Raw genomic sequence first — 26262 nt, forward strand, 5'->3', positions numbered from 1 at the left:
CCGCAAATAATATTATGAGTATTTCACAATTTGGTTATACTAAGCATTCTAATACCGAAATTGCCGTAGCAAATATTCTTAATGATGTCTACAAAGGCGTTGACATTGGTAATGCAACTTCACTCACTTGTTTAGATTTATCAGCTGCTTTCGACAGCGTTCTACATGAACTACTCATTAATAAAATAAGAAAGTTAAAACTTTCGCCGCATTTCTTTGAACTTCTCAGATCATACTTTGAAAATCGATCTCAAATAGTTAAAATAGGAGACAGTTTAAGTCTTCCACTTAATGTCATTTACGGGGTAGCTCAAGGTGGGATTATGTCAGGACTTCTGTTTAATTTCTACATAAATAGTATCAATCTGATTCCATTAAATGCCAACATAACATTATATTGTGACGATATCACTATAGTCAATTCTGCTTCGAATCCTGCTATTCTCAAGCAACATATTGAAGAAGATCTGTCAAGAATAGCAATATGGCTTAAGTTTCATTCACTGTTTCCTAATGAAAGAAAAAGTAAATACATTTTATTCCATAACAAGATGAGAAACGAGAATTTCAATGAAATCAGGTTAAACATTCGGTTTAATGGCACAATCATTGAACGTGTTGAACATACAAAACTGCTTGGACTTGAAGTTGATGAAACTTTGTCATTTGCATTTCACGTTTATCAAATACAAAAAAAAAATAGTTTCCTTCATGTTTGCCTTAAAACGAATAAGATCTTTAATTTCTGAGAAAACAGCTTTAGTCTTGTATTTTGCCTACATACAATCGCGATTTTGTTACATGAATTCCATTTGGATGGTGATTCCAAAATATTTAATGGACGCACTTGAAATAATACAAAGGAAGTCGCTTCGAATTGTATTCTGTAAAGACCGATTATGCAGTAAAACTGAGTTGTACTCCGAAAAGATACTACCAGTATCAGCTTTGTGTAAATTATCTTCATCAATTCTTACATTTAAAATGATTAACGGTACGGCTAAAGTAAACTTTACAATTCAATATATGCATGAAAGACACGAGAGAAGAACAAGAAATTCGAATAATATTCTAATTTCTAAAACAGCAACCGTTCTTGGAGCACAAAATTTTTTTGTTAGGGCTTTTGCTGAATTTAATTCTATACCAATTGAAATCAAGAAATTTGTCAGTCTAAACATTTTTAAATCGAAATTAAGAGAACATCTATATATTAAGCAGTTGTGGTGTGACTAAGTCATTTCCTAAGTCGTTTCATTTCTCACTCGTTGTATAAATATATATATATATATTATGTAAAAATAGTGTTAAACTAAAATTACAATAAAGTATCAATTATATAATAAAAAAAAAATTAAAGACAAATTTATTTATTATTTTAATTCAATTTAATTTTTAATTTCAAAATTAATTTTAATTTTAAATTCAAAATTCAATTTTAAAATATTTTTAATATTCTAAAGTTGAATTTTAAATTTAAAATTTTGAAATATGCATAAAATTGAATTTTAAAAATATTTTAAACTGAAAATTATTTCAAAATTTAATTTCTTCAATTTTATAAAAATTAAAATCCAAAAAACTTCAACAATCAATTGTGAAAATAAAACTAAATTTCTACCTAAACTCCTTAATCTACCCTTTGCATCCCTATTATTACAACAACAACAACAACAACAGAGCATTTCGGACATTGCATGTGGACATCGAAGGCATCACATTGCATCAAAAAAAAAGGGAAAAAAAAAATATTCTTCGCAATTCTTTTTCTTCCTCATTTCTTCCATAATTTTTATTACTCTACATTACTCTCTGGTCACTTCCACATACACACACGCATGCAGGTACACGCACACACAGTCAGTTCCATTCACTTGCCGCTCTCATTCTCAACAAACATGCATCGACTTTTTCACATTATTGGAGCAAATTTTATGTCTGTATTTGTGAATTGAGCATGCATTTGTGTTAGTTTCCATAAAATCAACACAAAATATTTGTATAGAAAATAAAATTCACCCAAAAAAAAAAATATAAAAGTGAATTTGACAAGACCATAGTCCCAAAAGACTCGTCGACAACAGCACACAAACAAGAGCAATTTTTTTTTTATATTTTATTTTAAATTACACAAAAAAAAGAGACGAATTTTGATTTTTTTTTTCTTTTCTTAAAAAAGACTTTCTTTACTCATTTATAAGACGTCTTCCTTGCGGAACTGCTGTTCAGAAGACTTTTGGATTTTTTGGTGTCAAGACGGAACAAAAATTAAGAAATTTTATTTATTTTCGCGGCAAATTTATTTAACTTTTGTGAATAAAAAAATAAACTTGAATTAAAAGTGAATGAAATTTGTGAATTTATATCAAAATTATTGTGAATTTCTGCAGATAAAATTGAAAGTTAAAAATTAAAAAAGGACAAAAAATTCAAATTTTGAATTTAAAAATGTGTAAAAAAAGTTAAAAATTTATAAATTCAGTACAAATTTTGATGAACTTTAAATTCAAAAAAAGTGACAAAAATTTACAAAAATTCATCAAAGGCACACCTCTGCCTCCTTCAAACAGCATCAACATCCACCCCTAAAAATTCAAAAAATAAAAAAAAAAAATCCTAAAAAACTTTAAAAAACAAAAGCAGTTTTGGTGTAATAATCTCACAGAAGCCGGCAGGACTTTGTAGAAAAAAATTGGAACAAAAAATAAATCGGCAAACTGAACAATAAGTTAGAAAAATACACAATAACTAGTTTATCCTGTAATCAGTTTAGTAACTTTGTATGGAAAATATTGACAAAAAAAATTCTAAAAAAAAGTTGAAATTTCTTACAAAAAATTGAAGAATTTGAAAAAAAAGACTTGAAAATCCTTCAAAAAGACTTAAAAATCTTTCAAAAAAACTCAAAAATTCTTCAAAAAAATTGAACAATTTTTACCAAAATTTCTACTCAAAAATCTCAAATTAAATCCCAAAAAATCTATGAAACTCAATTAAAAAATCGACAATTTCGCGTCCAAAAAAGCAACCAAAAAACATAAAAATTCAGCGAGAAAAAGGACAATGACTTCATCGCTTATGCAGAATTCACAGAAAACAATGGGTGAGTAATTGACACTTAATATGTATGATAACTTACTGTGTGATATGAAATTGATATGATATTTATGTGGGAACTGGGAAGTGGGAGCTGAGAGCTGGGAAGCTGGGAGGTGGGCATTGAGGTTCTTTGGGTTGAATTCTTGGGAAGTTGGTGGATATTATTGATGATATTTTGTCTTGTTGATGGATGTGGATATGATGTGAATGATAAGAATGTAATAGAAATTTCGGGTTCGTCAAAAACTGCAGGTCTGTAAAATTGGTCAATTTATAAGGTTTAGTCAGAAACTTCAGGCTTGTTCATCTAAAATGCCAAAATTTCAGGTCTGCGGTTCTTGACCAAACTCTAAAAAATTCAAATTTTTCTATAAATTTCAAATTTTTGTAACAATTTTTATGATTTTTTTTAACAATTTCATCAAATTTTTCTTCAATTTTCACAAATTCATCAAGAGCCCTGTCATTCATTCCTTAAAACTCTCAATTAAGCAATAATTACACAAATCCAAATTCAAAAAATATTGAAAATATTCAAAAAAAAAATTGAAAAATATTAAAAAAATTGTAAAATATTCAAAAAGTGTTAAAATTTTGAATATTTTATCAAAATTATTAAAAAAATTTTCCAATCCTCATCGAAATCCCTAAAAAATCAATTTCAAATATTACAGAATATTAGCCAAAAACTCACTCAACGTATTAGATTCATTATCAAATCATCCGATTTAAATCTGATGAAATGAAGTAAATTCCCAAATGAATTATCATTCGATCAGTAGAAACCGGAAATGATTCAACTTATTGTAATAGTTATCAATAGATTCAGAGAGCTTCGTACTCCCCGTCAACTAGGCTGAATAGAGTTCCGTTAATTGATCATAAATATGAATTTTGAGTGATTTGACTCTGAGTTGGTTTGGAATTTGATTTTTGCGTGACTCTGGCTTGGTGTTGACATGACTCTGACATGGTAACAGACTCAAGCTGAATCTGATCATAAGTCAGAGTCACATCAGCTTGATGCCGGTTTTTGAATCGATTATCCAACTCATCTTCTATTCGAGATTGATTTTTTATTGATTAATCTGCTTAATTACTTACTTCTTAGTTACTACCTTGGCTGGGGTACTCTGCGGCCCATTGCCACGTTTAAAGAACGTCTGTAGACAGCTCTATCAGCTTAATTCGACTTGATTTCTTTAAAAATTTAAGTTTTTATTACAATTATGAATTCGAGTCGTCTTCAAGTTCTGACTATCTAATACAGTACTACTCGAAATGTATTCTGTTGCAAAATAATCGAGTAATAGATTCGTATATTCCAGAATCTTAATCATCAGTTCCAATCATTAAATTTTTTTAACAAAATAATATACTTAAAAATGCATAAAAAAACCCAAAAAACATCTCAATAAATCATGATTTTCGAGTGTGTCGAGTTAAAAAAGAAAGTTGCCGCCTTTAACCCTTAACAAAATGTGTAGCACAACGCACACATAATCACCTAAACATAATGTCTCATTTTTTAAATTTAAAAAGAACTTGAAAGTGTTTTTTTGTGTCTAAAAACTGAATTTATTGTAAATGTTAAGAAAGTATTATTAAGGTATAATAGACCCGATGACTAAGTTGGAAACTAGGACGATAATGAAAAGAAATGGAATTAAAAAAAAGAAATGAAATTAGAGTAAAAAAATGTAAATATTGCATCTGCTGTTTCACATAATAAATTTAACCCCAAAAAAACTACAGTTTAGAGTCATTTTTATGGGATAATGTGTAATCTACAGGAGATAACTAACTTTTATGTGCGGTCGTCAAAGGGTAGTTTTTGTAGTTTTTTTGAATAATGGTCAATTTTGAGGATGAACAGACTTTGCTGTGAGAGTTTGGATGTAATTAATTTGGTGGATTCTTAAGTGAGCTGTTCAACTGTTAGTGGGGCTTGATCAAGAGCCAAAGGCCTGCATTTTTAGCTTTTTAGATGCACAGGACTGTAATTTTCGACTGTATCTGAGTCACGCAGCTCTGGGGTTTAAAATTTGATCAATTATTTGATTTGTGCTATTCTGGATATATGTTTAGGGACAGAAAAAGTAGTAACTAAGTGCTAGAGCTCTGACTCACGCCGGGTAGCGACCAACTTGTGCTGTATAGAATCTATGATCCATAGTTACCAATCTAATACAAAATATTGAAAATTTCACAATAAAATCTTCAAAAAGCATCTAATACAGTATTATTGTCCTTAAAACATCAATAAATCAACTTTTTGTTCCTCTCACTTCAAAAATTGTGCAAAAAAGTCTTTCAAAAATGGGTCCAAAAATTCCCACTCAATCTTCCTTCATTCTTCCTTATTATTCCTTATTTTCTGTATTTTCTTTAGATTGCACATGTACAATATGATGCAATATGTCATTAAATAACGAACTTAAAAATGAATGTCACATGTGACTTCCTGTGGACCATTTCGTGATCCCTTTTTTACTTTTTACAATTTTAAAGATCATCAATTTTCTGAAGTGAAATTGTACGCAATATTATGAAAAATGTGAGACTCAATTGGGTAGGCAGCATGAGCCGGAATTTGAATATTTTTTGTAGAGGAAGTCTGACTAGTCGGGTAATTTTGTTGGAAATTTTACAGCAATTAAAACGTTAATTTTGGAAATAAAATGAAAAATTGGTTCATAAATTGAGGATAACTAAGTTTTAAAATAATTTGAAAAAATTGAAAAAATTGAAAAAATTGAAAAAATTTAAAAAATTGAAAAAATTGAAAAAATTGAAAAACTACAAAATCTTCAAAAATTCTCATTCGGCCATCAAATCCATTAAATTTCATCTTCAATACTTTTTGATATCTTTTTTCCATCCACAAACACATTGAAACGTGAAAATCCGAAAAAAGGGAGAAAATTTTCTTATTTTTTATTTCATTTTCTTTTCATTCCTCGATAGGAAACCCTTTTCCGTCCACCCTCATTGTTGATTCATCTTACATACTCGATTCTCCGTCGCCTCATCCTTTATGTCTTCCTTGTGGGGAATTTTTGCAGAAATTTTATAAAGTTTTTCAATTTTTTCAATTTTTTCAATTTTTTCAATTTTTTCAATTTTTTCAATTTTTTCAATTTTTTCAATTTTTTCAATTTTTTCAATTTTTAAAATTTTTCCAATTTTTTCAATTTTTTCAATTTTTTCAATTTTTTCAATTTTTTCAATTTTTTCAATTTTTTCAATTTTTTCAATTTTTTCAATTTTTTCAATTTTTTCAATTTTTTCAATTTCAATTCCAATTTAAAAATTTACAAAATATTCTCAAAATTCTGTCCAAAATTCACCGCACGTCCACAACCCCTCACAATTCTATCTTCTCAACATCAGCATTTCGCACACATGATGACGACGATGATGAAGGCAGAAAAAGAACACATTTTGATAGTAAAAGAGTTGCTCGAGACACCAACACAGACGAGTAGAACTCATTTTCATCCCAAACCCAAAAAAAAAGCAAGCACATACGCATCACCCCATTTTATGCCTCATTCACAAAACATAACCCGTCCATTTCATCGGTGAACAACCATTTTTATCTCTGTTATTTTTTTGCGAACCCTCTCGAAAAATTGTTGCCTTTTTATTTTCCACCCACGTGCGCGCATACATGCACAGACATCGAGAGAGAGTAAGGAACGGCATTTGTAGCTGTACATGAATCACCCTCTGTATATATATACGCATTTTATTGATAGGGTTAAAATGAAGGAAGACGAAGTTTACTTATGAAATAATAAAAATTGATGACGATGGAGTTTTTTTTTTGGTTGAGGGTGACTGTATATGCTGGGTGGGATTGTGGATGTGTTGGTGAATTGCGTTGCTAGTGGATACAACTTGAGATGGTGAAAGGATTGAGAATTGAGGATTTGGAAGGAGTTGTTTGGGGTTTATTGGGGAGTTATGTCAAGTTATGAGTCAAGTTTGATGTGGTCTGCATGGTACGGCACTCCTTGGTGCTTAATCACACCTTGCTTACGGTCCATGACACTCTAATGTGTCTCTACACACAGTTAAGACTGCATAGATCCAACAAGACTAATACGTCCAATTTATGAGAGTCAATGACCCCAAAAATCGTCCCTCAAACTCCAAAATCCTCAAAATTCATGGACTTACGCTCTTTATCCACCATACAACCTCAATGTTTACAACTTTCACTCTCAATTCCTCTCAATTTCTCATCCAAAACTTTTACTTTCTCAACATTCATTTTCACTCTCATTTCACCCCTTTTCAACCACCCCAACCCCAATTCCCAATTGTTATCATGAAAATTGTCTATCCATGCTTGTATTTGTGACTGAGTTCTACCCCATCATCCACACTCATATGTCATAACTTACATAATATAACACGCGTGTACAAACATTTTTATCAGGAAAATTTAACTTGTAGTAACATATTGTTGTCGTTCCTTCATGCTGTAAGTGGTTGTTGTTGTGATAAGCAACAGACTGTAAATAAAAGAAAAAAAGGAGAGAAAAATGAGAAAGGAAAATGTTGAGAGAAAAATTGTGGATTTTTGTTGTTGTGTGGAAGAGTTGGGTGGATTGGGGATTATAAGGACATAACCTCAAAAATTGGGAACATAACCTCAAAATTTTGGAATTTAACCTAAAATCTTAGGAGTATAATCTCAAAAATCCAGAACATAACCTCAAAATTTGAAATGAATACCCTCAAAATTTGGTTAGGAACTTAATCTTAAAATTTAGGATTATAACCTCAAAAATTGGAAACTTAACCTCAAAATTTGGCAAAATAAGCTCGAAATTGGGAAGAATAACCTCAAAATTCCAAAACATAACCTCAAAAACCAAAATAAACATAAAATATACCTTAACTAACCTCAAAAATTTCCCAATTCTCATCCAATTCCAGATCTCGACGAAGCCATCACACCACCAAAGCAAACAAACATCAAATCAGAGCCATCCGATGACGCCGCAGCCAATCTCTTTGCCTGTTTCAATTCCCCAGCACTATCACTATTCGCACCACAACTCCTAACAAACCCAACAGCAGCGGCAGCAGCTCTCATGGCATCATGGCCAATCCAATTACGTGCTCAACTTGCATCAACAATGGGTCTTCCAACACATACACCATTCTTCCCACCTGGATGGCCAATGACACCACCATTATCACATAAAAGTGGCAATTCACCACCACCAACATCACCATTATCACCAATTAATCATAAAAAGTCAATCAAGTTGAATAATAATAATAATTATCCAAATATGAACAATAATCACATTGTATCGACAACCAGTGACCTGATGAATATTAAAAAGTCAAATAAGAGGAAGCAAATTGATGATAAAAATGATCATACAGTACCGGGTTCAATTTCACCACCAACATCAAGCTCATCACCACAATCAAATGGTTCCGTTGATCTTAATTGCAATATTGGATCAGCAACGACCACAACAACAACACGTGATCCAACAAAAGAGAAAATATTTACATGTAAAATTTGTAATAGATCATTTGGATATAAGCACGTGTTGCAGAATCATGAGCGCACTCATAGTGGTGAGAAGCCATTTAGCTGTAATGTCTGCCAAAAGAGATTTACGAGAGATCATCACTTGAAGACACATATGAGACTACATACTGGAGAGAAACCTTATAGGTAGGTGTCTATTGATTCTAACCTCAAAGTTCCTTAAGATTCTAACCTCAAAGTTCCTTAAGATTCTAACCTCAATGTTCCTCAATATTCTAACCTCAAAGTTCCTTAAGATTCTAACCTCAATGTTCCTCAATATTCTAACCTCAAAGTTCCTTAAGATTCTAACCTCAATGTTCCTTAAGATTCTAACCTCAAAATTCCTTAATATTCTAACCTCAAAGTTCCTTAAGATTCTAACCTCAATGTTCCTCAATATTCTAACCTCAAAGTTCCTTAAGATTCTAACCTCAATGTTCCTTAAGATTCTAACCTCAAAGTTCCATAAGATTCTAACCACAAAGTTCCTTAAGATTCTAACCTCAAAGTTCCTTAAGATTCTAACCTCAAAGTTCCTTAAGATTCTAACCTCAAAGTTCCTTAAGATTCTAACCTCAAAATTCTAACATAACCTCAAAAAACACAACTAATTCCCAAATCTTCTCTTAATTCTCTTCCCTCCAGCTGCAGCCACTGTGACCGTCAATTCGTCCAAGTTGCCAATCTCCGTCGTCATCTTCGCGTCCACACCGGCGAGCGTCCCTACACGTGTGAGATCTGCAAGGCCCGATTCAGTGACTCAAATCAACTTAAAGCTCACATGCTAATTCATAACGGCGAAAAACCATTTGAATGTGAAAAATGTTTGTGTAAATTCCGTCGACGTCATCACTTGATGCATCATAAATGCGGCTCATCATCAATCAGCGATCAAAAGTCAATAAATTCCGATGAGGAACTCGAAATGAGTCGAAATTATCAAAATTTACTCAAGTCACCATCACATGATGATATGCCAATGAATCTTGCCAATCCCGATGGTAAATTGATGAGTAATTTTATGAAAAAATTTAATGAAAGTCAGTCACGAAATCTCATGTTGCCAATGCCACAAATTAATTTTATTCAAACGGATCTGCCCGAACAAACGGAACCGGAAGATCTTAGTATGCATTCACCAAAGTCACCCGTTACGATGGACGAGTTGGAAGATCTTGATGATGCCGCTACGTTGTACTTGAAGCTGCAACATAAGAAGAAGGCTGTTGGATTATGAATGAAATGAATGAAATTTTGCAATTTATGTGCCATAATATGTAAGGCAGTGTTGGTCAAACTGTGTGCTGCGGTACATTTGGGGGTCTTCAGCCGTATGCCGTGTTCGTGGCTCACTACTAAGGTATGCACGGCATGTCTAGTACGTGGCTTTTACCAAGATGTGCCGTGGGACAAAATAGTTTGAGCAGCACTGATGTAAGAGAGAATTTTTGAGGTTATGCAAGGGATGGACACTTTTTGGGAGTTTTTGGATGATTTTTGGGATTTTTTGAACAAATTTTCGGATTTTTGAGCTATTTTCGACTCTAAAATTCAAATAAAATGCATTAAAAAAATCCTAACCTCAAAATGTTTCCTAACCTCAAAATGTTTCCTAACCTCAAAATGTTTCCTAACCTCAAAAAGTTACCAACCCCTGCAAAATCTCAAAATCCAAAATATGAATAATTGTGTAAATTATTTAGTTATTATTATTATTATTATTTTTATTATTATTTTTGTTTGTTTGTTAAATAAACTAAGACAAGACATCTTGATCTTCAGGGATAGTCAAAATATAAAAAAAATGGTGTTTATAAAGATTTATTAGATTATTATTATTATTTTTTTGAAATTATTGAATGAATTGAAATTTGAAAAAAATTGTTAAAAAATACTGAATTTGATTAGTTTTGGGATTGGGAATTAAGATTGAATTTCATGAATTGTAGCAGTAAAATGATGAGTTTGGTTGGGGACACGATTAGTTCTTAAGGACAAGTTCAGTTCTAAAGAATAGGTTCAGTTTTAAAGGACACGATCAGTTCTAAAAGACAAGAATAGTTCTAAGGGACAAGTTTAGTTTTCAAGAACAAGTTTAGTTCTAAAGAACAAGATTAGTTCTAAAGGACACGGTTAGTTCTAAAGGACAAGAATAGTTCTAAGGGACAAGTTTAGTTTTCAAGAACAAGTTTAGTTCTAAAGAACAAGATAAGTTCTAAGGGACACGATCAGTTCCTCAAACCAAAAAATCCTTATCTTATTGCTATAATTTAACAATCCTAATCAAAATTAATTAATTAAACTTTAATCCAAATTGATCAAAATCTGAAAATTGTCAAAATTGTTCAAATTTCAAACTCAAATTTTGCTCTTTTTTGGTTAAAATTTATTAAATTTTACAATTTTTTGTTCATTCAAATTCAAATTTATAATTCAACGTGTCATAAAAAATTACTAGAAAATTCTGAAATTTCAAAAATAAATGAAAAAATTGTTACAAAAATATTTAATAAAAAAACTACCTCAAAAAAGCGGAAATTTACCAAATTTATTGCTAAAATATAAAAAGAATTTCAAATTTATCAAAAAAAAACATATTTAAAGTGTCGAAAATAAATAATTATAATAATCTCATGGAAAATGAATACAAAGAAAAATTCTTAGTCGTAATTTTAAATCAAAAAATGTATAAAAATATTATAAATAAATTTAAAAAAATTAATAATCTAAATTTAATGGTTTTTTAATTTGCAATTTTTTTATAATTTTTTTTTCAGCTTTTTAAAATTTTTAAATTTTTTAATTTTTTTTAAAATTGTTTTAAATTTTAAAAAATTTTAAAATTTGTATCTTGACTTTATATTTAAATTTAAATTTTAATTAAAATGAATTTTAAAAATTGGAAATTGAAATTTTTGAAAAAAAATTATTAATGGATGGAACCCTCCCAAATCCATCCATAAATACTCTAACCTCTTTCACCCTTCTGCCTCTTCCTTCATGTCTTCCAAATAACCATCATAAATTTTTCACATTTCATAAAATTCAACATAACCCCAAAAACTTAATTTACTTCGGCCAACTGTTATCGAGTAGAAAAATTCACAAGAAAAATGGCCTCAAAATGAATTTATTTCTGCTGTTTTATTATATCCATTACTGTCTACCCCTTTTTATTGAACTTAACCACCATCATTGAAGCGAAACGCCAACGACGATAATTTATGAGATCTCTGAGGAATTGAATTGACATAATGGTGGTCGAGGACTGGAAATTTGGGAATTTTTGATAAAAAATTTTATTTAATAAATATTTGTTTGAATTTTTTCAATTTTTAACAAAAATTAAAATTTTGGAAAATGTAAAATAATTTTAAAAATTTTTAAAAATTTAAAAAAATTAAAAAAAATTTTAAAAAACTTAAAAAAATTTAAAATAATTCAAAAATTTTAAAAATATCAAAATTTTTATTTTTTTATTTTTTTCAAATTTAAAATTCATTAAAAAATACAAATTTTCAAATTAATCCAAAAATTCCATAAAAATTCGAATTCAACTAAAATTATCAAATTAATAAAAAAAAAAAACAATAACAAATTTTTAACTCAATTAATTCAAAAACAAACTTAATCATTAATTCAAAAAAAAAAACTGCTCGTGTTCCTTAATAAAAAGAAATCCCAAGGGTTAATTTACAAAACGATCCGGTCTATTTGGGTTAAAGTAAAGTAAAAAAAAGAGAATTTATGAATATTATGTCTGCAATAAACAACCGTAAAAATTAATAGCAGCCTTCCCGCAAATGACGGTGAACTGTTAGATTATAAAAAAAATATTCACTTTTTTGCTTATTTTTTTACAATTTTTATTTCAAGAAAATAAAGTAAAAAATGAGGGTTGAATGGACTAACATGAAGTTTTAATTTGTTATGAAGACTCTTGTTTTGGTATCCTTTTCTAGGGGATTGTACGGGAGTTATGTAACGTTAAGCACATCACCCTCACCTCCGCCACACGTTAACAAAATAAAATGCTGAAAATTAACTACAGGACTGCAGTTTTTGAACCAAATTGAACCCCTTTTGAGCCTTCTGAACCCCCTTGAACCTTCTTGAGCCTCTATGAGCTTTATTGAGACTCCTTGAATCACCTTGAGCACTTTTTAGCCTCCAAGAACTCTTTTGAACCCTCCTGAATCCCCATGAACCCTCTTGATTCCTTATGAAATCCCTTGAATATTCTTGAAGCCATTTGAGCCTTTTTGAGCCTCTTTGAGCTTCATTGAGCCCCCTTAAATTGCCTTGAACCTCTTTGAACTCCTTTGAAGCCCGTTGAGCCCCATAGAAGCTCTCTTGAGCCTCATTGAGTCCCATTGAGCCTCATTGAACTCTCTTGAACTCCTTTGTACCTATTTTAACCCCTTTGAGTCCTCTTGAGCCCTTTTTGCTCTCTTGAACTCCCTTAAATCACCTTATATCCCATTTGTACTCCATTGAACCCCCCCACCATTATTCAATACCGTTACCTAACAACTGAACAATCCCCATCCTTGTTACTTTAATTAAATGTCTTATTAATAGTCATTAAAGTGGAACACATTGGTGGGATTTTATGAAGTAGAACAATAAGTCATGTAAAACTGATGGACGAGAGACTTCATCAACCACCACAAACACATATGTGTCTACATGAATATTAATAACATTTTTAAACATTAAAAATAGAAAAATGAAAAAATAAATTTTAAATAATTAAAGAAAATGAACTCAGTCACGTGTTGTTCATTTAGTCAAATTAAAGTTTTATATTTGATCTAATTTTGGTCGGGTTTTCAGTTCTGTTTTGGGATAATCATTAATAATCTTGGTTTTGGGGATTGTTGATGATTTTTAAGTGGTTTTAATGGTTTTAAATGAAAGTTTTTTGAGATTTTTGGATGGTTGGGATTGGAATTGTGGTTAGGAATTCAAATGAGGAGCTTTAAAAGTGTGGATTGGCATCAAATTTGGAACAATGCACTGATAATCGGTGGTTAAGGACACATTTAAGTTCCAAGAGTCTAAAATTTGGTAATGTATTCTAAAGTTTAGTCGAAAATTTGAAATTTTGTTCCACAATCCTAAAATTGAGTACAAAAAATCAGAAGTTTATGGACAAAATCTCAAATTTATGTCAAAAAAACTGTGAAAAATCCGAAAATTTTGACCAAAAACTCTGAAATTTTTTGACAAAATAAAATTAAAAATATTAAAATTTGTTCCAAAAAGTCACAAAGTTCAGTCGACGTCTGAAGGTTGCCATGGATCCACAATTGATCTGTACGACCAGTGAAATAAGTAAGCAAGTATAATGTTCTAATGACTAAAACCAACCCTGAACAACATCCCAGCATCCCCTATCCTATCCCACTAACCAGCCTGCCTCACATCTTCCTCAAAATACCAAAAATACCAAGCACGAGTCAAAAATCATCCAAGCAATTTAAGCTCATCAAATACACAAAATAACATTAAAAATTCCTCATTTTACTTCTTAAAAAATCTTCTTTATTTCCCCCTTCCTCAATTCCTTAAAAAAATCCTCAAATAATTGTTACCTAAAATAAATAAGATACTCAATAAAAAATTACATAAAACCGCTATTTTTACCATGCCATGCCACACTTTTCACATTAATCAAAATAACCCCCCTGAGCATCTTCAATTCCTCAACATTATTGAAGGAACTAAAACCACAAATAAAAAAAAATTTGAGACGATTTTTTTCCCTTTTTTTTTAATAATTTTTGAAGATTTTTCCATCCTTTATGTTTATATCAATTGTTGTTCTTTATCCAACAACAGCTATGCGCTATTATTCACAGGATAAAATTGAATTGATGAAGAAGGAACAGGCAGAAGATACCCAAAAAATATATAACGGTGGATTTTATTTTGATGAGTAACAATTGATACAAAAGAGATATTCCAGTTATAATCCTATCCCCGTACGTATTTAGACGTGTAACCCGAAATATTGTAAATAATAAAATAAATTCACTGAGAGAAAATTGAGAAATCAAGCAAGGAATTGATATTGTGAGTGAAATTGACAGAAGCGCATTAGTGTGAAGGCGCCTGAAGTTCAAAAACTCTAGTGTAAAGGCATCTGAATCCCACAATTCTAGTGTGAAGGCACCTGAACATCAAAAACTCTAGTGTGAAGGCACCTGAACCTCAAAATTATAATTTGAAGGCAGCTGAACCTCAAAAACTCTAGTGTGGAGGCACCTGAATCTCAATAATTCTAGTTTGAAGACTCCGAGGACTCGGATGAGCTTAAAATTCTGATTTGAAGGTCCTACAAGGCCACCTTAGTCCCCAAACCATCCGGCAATCCGACAATCCATCACCAAATTCCCACCAAACCCTCAAAAAATCAGCTAAACTATCCACGGCGAACACATTAAACAGAAATTTGTTTCCAAAAAGAGTTGATAAAAATTTTACACAAAAAAAACTACCCAAAAAAAGTTTCAATTCAGGAAGAGGAAAACAACCAGAAAAAAAAAATTCGAGACACGAGTAAAACATCTGTCGAATTGTATAAAGGAGAGAAGGGGCAAAATAGAAAAAATATAAGACGCAATCCGGTGCCTCTCTGCACTCGAGTTTCCAAAAAACTGTAAAAATAAAAATTTATAAAAAATTTCATCCCTCATTTTTTTGTTGGTGCTGCTCGTTTACGATTGAGAGACACATGCAATGAGGCAATTGAGATCGCTGTGCATGCAGGAAACTTTTTTTTTACATCCCTTTTAATAATCAATGAATAAGGTTGCATCAATAATAACAGAAATTTTTTACATTTTTTTTTACTACATTGAGATGCGATCTCTGACCTCTGTCCAATGTTCAGTGATGCATTTTGATAGGTTGCATTTGGGAAGGGATGGGATTAGCTGGAATTTTGAGGAAATTGCTGTTGATTTGGGATTATTGTGGCTGACTGACGGTCCGTAGACGTCCACAGACCTCCTCTGACCTTCTCAGACTTCCTCAGACCTTCTTAGACTTCCTGAGACACCCTCAGACCTCCTCAGACCTCCTGAGACCTCCTCAGACCTTCTGTAGACCTCCTCAGACCTCCTCAGACCTTCTCAGACCTCCTAAGACCTCCTTAGACCTCCTCAGACCTCCTCAGACCTCTTTAGACCTCCTCAGACCTCCATAGACCTCCTTAGACCACCTCAGACCTCCGTCCCTTCTTCAGACCTTCTGAGACCTCCTTTTTCAGACTTCCTCAGACCTCCTCAGACTTTCTCAGACAGCCTTAGACTTCCTCAGACCCCTCAGAACTCTTACACTCCTTAGTTACCAATCAAATCCCAAAAAAATGCGCTCTAATTCCCCTCAGCATCACCAATCCTAACCTCAAAGAACTCACTAACCAGTCAATTTTCAATGCCAATGTTGAGTTTTGACTGTTTCTATTTTTATGTTAAAACTTTTAAATCCACTTTTTTGTGTAAATTATATTTTTACTATTTTTTTGCCATGCTTAATTCGTCAGCAGATGTAGAAAATGCTGTTTGATGATTGAAATGATAATGACTTCATGGTGCAATTTTGAATTGGATTTGCAGTCAGTAGGGATGGAAAAAGTGGATGCAAATGAAATGAGGAATGAGGAAGCTTTTGTTGCAATTTACATGAAATCAACAGTTTTGAGGGGTAAGACATGCAAAATATGATGGAAATAATTTGAATTAAATGGACTAGAAATAGCTTAACAATTGAAATATTTTGAAATTTTGTGTATTTTGACACATTTTTTCTTGTTTAACTTGTCAGGAATAAATGCTAAAAAAAAGTCAGTTACAATTGAGATTTTTTATGACTCGATGAACTCTTAAGTGACTTTATCGTAAGGAATGAATGGAAATTTAACGAGATTTTCATGAGAAAAATCATAATTCTCATGTAATTTCTCATTTAAATCAGAATTTTAGCATTTTTGAATTTTTAGTCAGCATTTTAAAGCTGTTAGGAGTCATGAAGGGTCGACTAGAGTTGGCAGGGCTTCAATATAGATGCCCCAACATCTCTACAATTGTAGATTGCTATCCGCCATTCCCTAACAGGCTAAGAGACTTCTTTTAGGTAGCTTAGTTGACTATCTGGAATATGCAAGCATACTCATTGGCTTTTAGGGATTGTAGGTCCAGGATTGTCATCAAAGGAGTGAATAACGATCCCGAAACCTACAATAATTCTCACATAATCCTCAATCCCACTAAATAAACCAAAAAATAGCTAAATGATTGATTTAAATGTGAAATCTGATCTACTCGACTATGCGTATCATCGATACGAATTCAGCATTATTTTTTACACATTTTTCGCATTTCAATGACTTTTTTCATCGATCAATCTCGTATTTCATAGGAAAATAGAAGGAAAAAGAAGAAGATTAAGGCAATTAAAATACTCATTCGAGAACGATGAGTGTGTATGAATGTTTATGGGGGATATGGAACTGCTAATAAGTCATTTGAATAGAATGTAATGTGAAAATTGTTGATTTTGCTGCCTTAAGGTAAATAAAATTATGTAAATTGGCATTTAATTGACGACTTTTAATTAATATTGGAGTCAAAACTGTAAAAAAACCAAATGTTATGCAAACCTATCAATTTTTCAATTAAATTATCGACTTGTTTATCAATTGCTTGCCTTACATCCCGAGCAGCACAACACATACGTCGTCGATTCATAGTTAGACATGCTTGTCTCGTACCTGGTCTTTTAAAACCCTTGAAAATTGAAGAATCTTGTCCATAAATGATGGTTTTAACCCAAGACAACCCCCTTAGATCCACCATAGTCTACCACTCGGTATCCAACATCAAACAACCAAAATCCTACCTTGTCAGGCTTCTCCATGTGCCCCAAATACTTCTCTTTTACCATCCCACACACATAAAGGTACAAAAAAATCAACATTTTTAATTAAATTGAAAGGGAAAATGTCAACGATGGAAGGCAGAAACTTAAATGAAAAAGGAAACCGCAAAGCTACAAAATCAGCTTAACAGACAAAAAAAAATTCTCATTTGGGCATTTTTTGGAATTTTGTAAAGCTGTAAAAGGAATTTTAATGTCTTTATGACAGTTTCAATTGAGTCGGCGACAAATTAAGGGAAAGCGTCCTCGTGCCTGTATATTAAGACACAAACAATACTTTTACTTCTGTTGCATCAGAAGCGATTTTTATCATCAAATGTCACCCTTTTTGTTGTCTAAACTGTCGCAGGTTGCAGCTAATTAATTTCTTTTTGGATCTTATCGATCTCGGAACATTTTTTTATTTATTTCGATCCCTTTTTCATGTGTGCAGTCACAACAAGTTTTATTTGGTGCCAATGGAATTCCAAAAAATTGATTAATCAGTCACAAGGCAGGTGAAACTCACTTCTTTCGTTGTTAATTGAGGTGATCTTTGAGGGGTTAATAGTTAACAGGGAATTACTGAAGGATGAAAAAAAAAGGAATAAAGAAGTAGAAGCAGCGATGTTATTGACAAAATAATTTCAAAGACATTCGAATTGAGTCAATCTTGTTAAGACTGATTAAAGGAAGCCTTTGAGTTTTATGGGTTTTTTTTGTGAGGTTATGTAAAGGTTATGTGAGTGATTTGGATCGATTTTGGTATAGGAAAGCATTGTAGACAGTTACTGTAGTGGCATAGATCCTAACTCAGGTATTTGATGTCTGAATAGAGTATAATATTGGATATTAAAGCCAAATATTGCCAAATCTGCTGGTGCAAGTGTAAAGTCTCTCTGGCAGAACAGAATGGATGCTTGAATCACTATTTTGTGAGTAAGTAGTTCGATTCCTACCTGAGTTTGATCTCACAATCATTACATAGAGGCTTCCTTGGCTGGGGTGCACGGAAGTCCATTCCAGCATCTAGAGAACGTCCGTATACAGCTATAGACTTAAATCCTAACTTTCTCAATTCTAAAAGACAATTTCCATCTATTTCCAAGCATATTCATCATACCTTAATAATGAAACCTTCCAAAACCCCAAAATCTACCTCATATCAATTTCTTAAAGATCTATTTCCGAAAATTTAAGGGTTGAACATCCTCAAAAGGCTTCACTAATCAACTTTTATGCCTCAATTGCATTTAATTCTTTAATTTCAAATCAAAAATCCCTTCGATAGACCCAAAAAATATAAAAGGATTCACCGAACTTCCTTTATTGCCTTAAATATTTATGTGACGACTTTATTATTATGTTGGATGTGAAGACGCCGTAAAAAAGGATTACCACACAATAAAGTAATAATGTTGATGCAATAAAAAGGGTTGCACACCTAATTGTTGTGCAATCGATCGTCATTGTTTGTTCTGTTCCTTTTTCCTTCCTGATCTTTTTTGTTGTTGTTGTATTATATTTTATTGATTATTTGTTAAATGGCTTATAATAAAAAATAAATAAATTATCGATTGTTGGGTAATGAAAGTAATAAATTTTTCGCATTTCAGAGATTTTGAGGATTTGGATCGGATGTGATTCGATAGGATTGGTTGAAGGAAAAAGATGAAATTAATCCAAAATCCAGTCAAGTCGACGGCCAATTAAAATACTCATTCGAGAACGATGAGTGTGTATGAATGTTTATGGGGGATATGGAACTGCTAATAAGTCATTTGAATAGAATGTAATGTGAAAATTGTTGATTTTGCTGCCTTAAGGTAAATAAAATTATGTAAATTGGCATTTAATTGACGACTTTTAATTAATATGCTGCTGTAAAAAAACCAAATGTTATGCAAACCTATCAATTTTTCAATTAAATTTAGTTTAAAGCTTGATGAAGACATAGGATTCTTGATGGACTGTGAAGAATTTGTGGTTTTGTTTGTCTACCACTGTTCAAATACTGTATAGGATGTGCCCCAAATACTTCGGTCTTTTACCATCCCATGGACATTCATAAAGGTACAATTTCAAAAATCAACATTTTTAATTAAATTGAAAGGGAAAATGTCAACGATGGAAGGCAGAAACTTAAATGTTTAAAAAGGAAACCGCAAAGCTATTTTACAAAATAACTTAACAGACAAAAAAAAATTCTCATTTGGGCATTTTTTGGAATTTTGTAAAGCTGTAAAAGGAATTTTAATGTCTTTATGACAGTTTCAAGGAGTCGGCGACAAATTAAGGGAAAGGTCGTGCCTGGGTTAAGACACAAACAATACTTTTACTTCAAACTTTGCATCAGAAATTTTTATCATCTCATCTAAACTTCCAGTTGCAGCTAATTAATTTCTTTTTAATCTTATCGATATGGCCTTCGATCCCTTTTTCATTATGCAGTCAAACAAGTTTTATTTGGTGCCAATGGAATTCCAAAAAATTGATTAATCAGTTCTTCACAAGGCAGGTGAAACTTCACTTCTTTCGTTCTTAATTGAGCCGATCTTTGCTAGGGGTTAGCTTAGTTAACTTAGGGAATTACAATAAAAACTCATCAGCTTGGCCTATCGGTCTAGCTTAGTTCTTCAAAGAATAGAAGCAGCGATGTTATTCATTTCAAAGACATTCGAATTGAGTCAATCTTGTTAAGACTGATTAAAGGAAGCCAGTTTTATGGGTTTTTTTAAACAAAGGTTATGTGAGTGATTTGGATCGATTTTGGTAAGGAAAGCTATTGTAGACTTATTTACTGGCATAGATCCTAAGTCAATATCGCAGTATAATATTGGATATTCAAAATGCCAAATATTGCCCAAAAACAAATTATGCCAAGTCGAAGCTTGGCCTATCTCTAGCAGTTCTTCAAACAGAATGCGAAGCTTGCCTATGTCTAGTCACTATCTTGTGAGTAAATTTCGATTCCTACCTGAGTTTGATCTCACAATCATTACAATGGCTGGGGTGGCGGAAGTCCTTACACATCTAGAAACGTCCGTATACACTATAGACAAAATATTTGAATATTTAAAAAATGAACGCAGACAATTTCCATCTTTTTCCAAATAGTTGCAATCGAAAACACTGTTTATTTAATCCTTCGTCAAAATCATAAAAGAAATGAATTTGCGTCACAAAATAACTCAAAATTATCTTCAAAATAACGATCAAAAATATTTTAAAATCGAAAATTTTTGATGTAGGGTTGAACATCCTCAAAAAAAATTTGTTGCGTTGCAGCTTGCCTCAAAATATGCATTTAATTCTTTAAGTTCTTCAAATCATGCCAAAATCCCTATCGATCTAGACCCAAAAATGCCAGCGAAAAAGCTTAGTTCTTCAAATTCAAGCGAACTTCCTATCGGTCTAGCTTCTTAAATATTTATGCCAAGCGAAGCGACGACTAGCTTAGTTCATATGCCAAGTGAAGATCGTCTAGCGTTCTTCAAAGGATTATGCCACAGCGAATAAAGTAATAGTTCTTCAAACTTAAAGCGAAGCTTGCAATAAAATCGGTTCACACTTCAATTGTTGTTCACCTATCGTCATTGTTAGTTCTGTTCAAACTTATGCCAAGCGAAGCTTGGCCTGATCGGTCTAGCTTAGTTCATTGGCCTATTCTAGCTTGTTCTTACTTATGTTAAATCGGTCTATATAAAAAAAAAAAACCTATCGCGCTTGGTTCTTCAAACTTATGCCAAGCGAAGAGCCTATGTTTGGGCTTATTCTTCGGACTTATGCCAATTTTATAGGATTGCTAATAGTTCTTCAAATCATGCCAAGGAAGCTTGGCCTATGTCTAACTTAGATCAAATTATGCCAATGATGCTTGGCCTATGCTAGCTTAGTTCTTCAAAATGATGCCAAGAGAGGCTTGGCCTATGGACTAGTTCTTCTGCCAAGCGAAGTGGCTATCGATTAGCTAGTTCTTCTGATGCATTTCTAGGGGGTCGCTTGAGGTCTTCAAACTTATGAAGCAGCCTAAATCATTTGCCAAGGTGGTAAAGTGATCAAGCGAAATCGGTCTAGCTTGGGGTGGAAAAATGAAGCTTCCTAGTTTAGTCAGATTCTTCAAATTTGCTTCAAGCGAAGCTTGGCCTATCGGTCTAGCTTAGTTCTTCTTATTTCAAGAGTCTGCATAGTTCTTCAAAAATTAAGAAGATCTTCAAATATGACCTTAAACAAATTTCCTTATTTAGCTTCAGTTCTTCAAAATATGCCAAGCAGCCTATGTTAGCTTAGTTCTTCAAACTTAAAACAAGCGAAGCATGGCCTATGTAGAGTTCATTCTTATTCAAAGCGAAGCTTGGCCTTAAAAGCTTAGTTCAAAAAAGTAATGCCAAGCGAACTGATAGCTTAGTTCTTGACTATGCGCGAGATATGTTAGCTTAGTTCTTCAAAATTATGCCAAGCAAAGCGGCCTATCAGTCTATTTGTTCTTCAAACTGCAAGCGAAGTGTTTGTTGAGGATCAGCGAAGCTTTTACGGTCAGCTTTTCTTTACTTCATGCCAAGCGAATTGGCCTTTCGATCTAGCTTTGTTTTTCAAACTTGATAAATCTTGATCTTTTGATAAAAAGAAAATAAAATACTTATAAAAAAACTTTTTAAAAAAACCTCGTTTTTCGCGTAAAAAGTAAAAAATAACTTCACTTTGTGCTGTAGAGAAATGGTTTTTGTTGAGGCCAATGATGACAGGGTTGCACTTTGACCTTATTATAGGACATCTAAAAACGAGGGCGCAAAACTGGTCAAGTCGCCCTCGTTTTTAGAGGTAGAACGAATGTTTGGTTCTTATCTGGAAGGATTTAGAGACTTTAAAAGTTTTTTTTATAAAGTATTAGTCCTTCATAGAGATGTTCAGGAAGGAATTGTTTCTCTTGAATATCAATAAAGGGCAGACCAAGAGCTGATCACATAAATAATGAAACTGAAATTGAGCGATAGAATGTAAAAAAGTGCATCGGTCTGATTTTTTTATAAGGCAGAATTGACTGTGCATTGAACTCTGTCCAAGCGACATGAGAGCAAATATGTTTTTTGATGCTATTTTCTCTGAAAAGAATGACTGCACATGCTGTGTTGTTTTATGCTTGACAATTCTGCGATATTTTCAGACTGTTCTGTGCCAAGTAGCTTTTGGAGTTCCTGGTCGATGTTTCTCTTGAGAATTTCAACCAAGGGTGGTGTAACAAGCTCTTGGCTCTGTCCAAGCAATGACGACTTGTATGTCCTATCCAGACGTACTTCCATATCTGAATTCGATTTCTGTCATTTTTTACACAACACATTTTCAATAAAATTCTCAAAAAATCCCATTTCTAATTCCACATTTCATCAGCAAACCACAAGGAAACATCAAGCCCGTCCATCCTCCAAATCCATTAAATTCAATCTTTCTATCGTCATTAACAGAAAAAGCAAATTTCCTGCACAGAATCGTCAAACAATGGACCATCAGAACTGCTGCTTCAATCTTAAATTACAGCATTTGTTGGAACTATTTTTATGTATAAAAAAATAAAAAAAATCTTCAAGGAAATTAAAGCAAAAAAAAATGGAATCAAATTTCATTGCAATTAAATGCGATGCCTTTTACTTTCACAAAAGCAGGACGAAAAAAAAAAATAGAAATTAAAGTGAAAGTTTAAATTTCTTCAGTTTTGCGAAAAGAAGTCCGCCTTGAAAAAAATTTTTGTTTTGTTTGCTGTTTAAAAACCCGGAAAACGAAAGAACCACAAAAAGCGAGGCTCAATTGCAATCTGCAATGTGAATTGATTGATTGAAATGAGAGTGAAAAAAGTGTCAAATTTCATGGACTTTTTTTTGGATGTTAAAAAAAAGGTAAAAATTAAATTTTTTGAGAATTTTAAAATTTGATGATTTTTGATGGATAATTAGGAATGTGTGTGAATTTTGTGGATGTTGAGAGTTAGAACATGATGAAATCTGTCAATTCTAATTAAGAATTGTATGCAATTTTAATTGACATTGTCAGCAATTTTTGGATAAGATTGTCATCAATTTGGATATATTTTCAATAATTTTGAGAACTTTTCAGCAAAACTAAGCACCATGACAAGTTATTTGGGTGAGATTTGACAATTTTTGAGTATTTTTCAGACCTTGGCAAGCTTTAGACACTCATCAGACCAAATTAGCATCCATTCTTCTTGGTATCGACCTTAGTGAAGCAAAATATCAAAGATTGCAGAATTTAACGATCAATTTTGATGAAGTTTGATGATTTTTACAAATTTCCAGCTTCCGCGTGTAACAGGGATGTCACTAATCATTTTTATTTAATCTTCTCAGTCTCAGTCTTGCTCTCAGTCAAATTCGAGATTTCTAAAAGCCTTAGCCAAGACAACCTCAGCTCATTCCATAAATTCAACAATATATCAGCTCCATACCAACTAAATCAAGCTCTTTAGTCAATCCAAACTTCCAACCCACTCCATATTCCCAAAAACTCTCCTCAAATTCCAACTCAATAAAGCCAATCAAGCCGAAAACATTCAAAAATAATCGACCGGTAATCCATTTTAGACTTCTTATGGCTTCTGCATCGTCACATTCTTTTGTAATATCCTCAATATACTCAAATTCCTACCCTATTTGCATACTCATACATTCCAATTTCTACCTTTGATAAATGTGTCCTCAAATTGTGCCTTTGACAAATCGACATGCAAAATCAATAAGAGCAAAAGGGACAGAACGAGGAAGACACTCGAAAAAAAATAACAGAAAAATATTTGCAAATAGACCCAAAAAAAAATGCTTTTTTTGCCGTTGACAGGAACAGAACAAAAATTTATTGCATCAACACATTGTTTTTTTGTCCTCACGCATGCAAATTTTCTAGATTTTTTTTTTCTTAAGAATTTCTTTTATTTTCGGAATGTCTGACTATGAAGGGAGATTTGTCATGCTTGAATGGCTTATTTACATGTGATCTGATTTATTTGGACAGTTTTGTTGGACATTTTTGCTTTCGATTTGGTCTGTTTTGATTGATTTTTGATGTTGTCAATTGTAGATTGAGGTGATGGAATTGAGATTGAGTTTTGGAATCATCAGAAGGGATGGATTGGTGAATTTTGGATGGGTTGATGCTCAAAATGGTTCTTGAGACTTAGAATAAGACTTTGTAGTCGCAGTTTTGGTTTCAGTAACTAAAATTCATCGAAATTGAGACTATGAGAAGCTATAGATGCTCAAAATCAATTGAAAATGGCATTTACTGATCATTTGCATATGCCTGGATATCTACAACAGATCAGAGATGTCAAACAGATCAAAATGGCCAAATACGATCAAAAATGACCAAAGCATGATTGACATATCCAGAAATTTTAATGAAAAATGAATATTCCATCCCTGTTACACGCGGAAGTTCAAAATTAATAAAATACTTTGATCAGTTCCGCATGCTTTGCCGTAAATGCAACAATTTAGTCAATTTTTAATCAAATTCTGACACTTTTCTACATATAAACCAATTTATTAAGCCTCAATCCAGATTTACTCGTTTACATTTCACAAAACTGATTAAAAAATTCTATTTTTAACTTATTAAATTCTTCCGAATTCTAGAACAAATTAAATTCAGTCATTTATTTTGGTCAAAAAATGTCAACGAGTTCAATTTCTTATTTTTATGCACGTGAAATCTCGTCAATCATGTGAATAACAACAATTTATTCCTGTATAGTCATACCAAAAATTAAAGTCCACACGAGCTTTAAGATTATTTTGAGTTATCACCAAAAATAAAAAAATTATTCAAATTTACTCGTGTTATTTTGGAAAGAGTTAGCGGAGGTCTACATGCGCATCACAATAATCTAATTATTGAGGCACTGATTAAAGATTTTTTTTTTTCGTATTTTTTTTGGGTACATGACCCACATTAACATAAGCACGCGAATGTCTGTTTTGTTTTTGTTGTCATTTGTGGATGGATTAGAGTTGCTGTTGATAGGGAGTCGGTATGTGATCGGGATTTGGTGATGAAAAATGAGAATTTGAGGAATATAAAGTCAAGAATTTAATAGTGTTGGATGTGGTTTAGCTAATTCGTTGTTTGAGATTGATATTGTCGCTCAGAGAAGCATTTTCGGTGATCTGAACTTGATGGATGAATTTGTGATGGTATGGGCACCTCCTGGTTTTTGAAAATTGTGCAGAAATATTGGAATTTAGTTCAACTTTTTGAGTTTTTTAATACCAAAAATCCCAAACTCATCTAAATCTTCATCTGGATGAATTTCTAGATACACTTTCAATTTGGCAGATTTGGAATAAATAGGATCTGATCCAAATTGTCCTAGCAGTCTCTAGTGACTATAAGATACTTACCTACTTACTTCGCTGACCATAATTATGAATTACGATCCATGGCCATCCTTATTTGCTTGAATCTGGCTCTATAACAGGCAATTACCGATGCTAAATGCATTATCACCTCTATCGACAGCATATCCATCATAACATCCACGGCAATAATCCAAATTTTCTCCCTTTATACTACAGCATCTATCCCTTGTTTTTTAATTAATAAAACTCTCATTTTTCTCTCAATTATTAACAAAATAATCTTGTAGACCAATTCTCATAATT

General features: G+C 32.2%; 1 protein-coding gene across 1 annotated transcript; it reads left to right on the forward strand.

Annotated features, from left to right (window-relative positions):
• The first annotated feature begins 1588 nt into the window (after positions 1-1588).
• Kr (Kruppel) lies at positions 1589-11192 on the forward strand. Its single transcript, XM_070652878.1, has 3 exons — positions 1589-3103; positions 8050-8809; positions 9311-11192. Exons 1-3 carry the CDS (start codon positions 3064-3066, stop codon positions 9900-9902), a joined length of 1392 nt encoding a protein of 463 aa, XP_070508979.1. The 5' UTR covers positions 1589-3063; the 3' UTR covers positions 9903-11192.
• The last annotated feature ends 15070 nt before the right edge of the window (positions 11193-26262 follow it).

This window comes from Chironomus tepperi, unplaced genomic scaffold (genome assembly GCF_022539635.2).
Source record: "Chironomus tepperi strain 1889 unplaced genomic scaffold, CSIRO-AGI_Ctep_v1 contig_58, whole genome shotgun sequence".
Lineage (NCBI taxonomy): Eukaryota > Metazoa > Arthropoda > Insecta > Diptera > Chironomidae > Chironomus > Chironomus tepperi.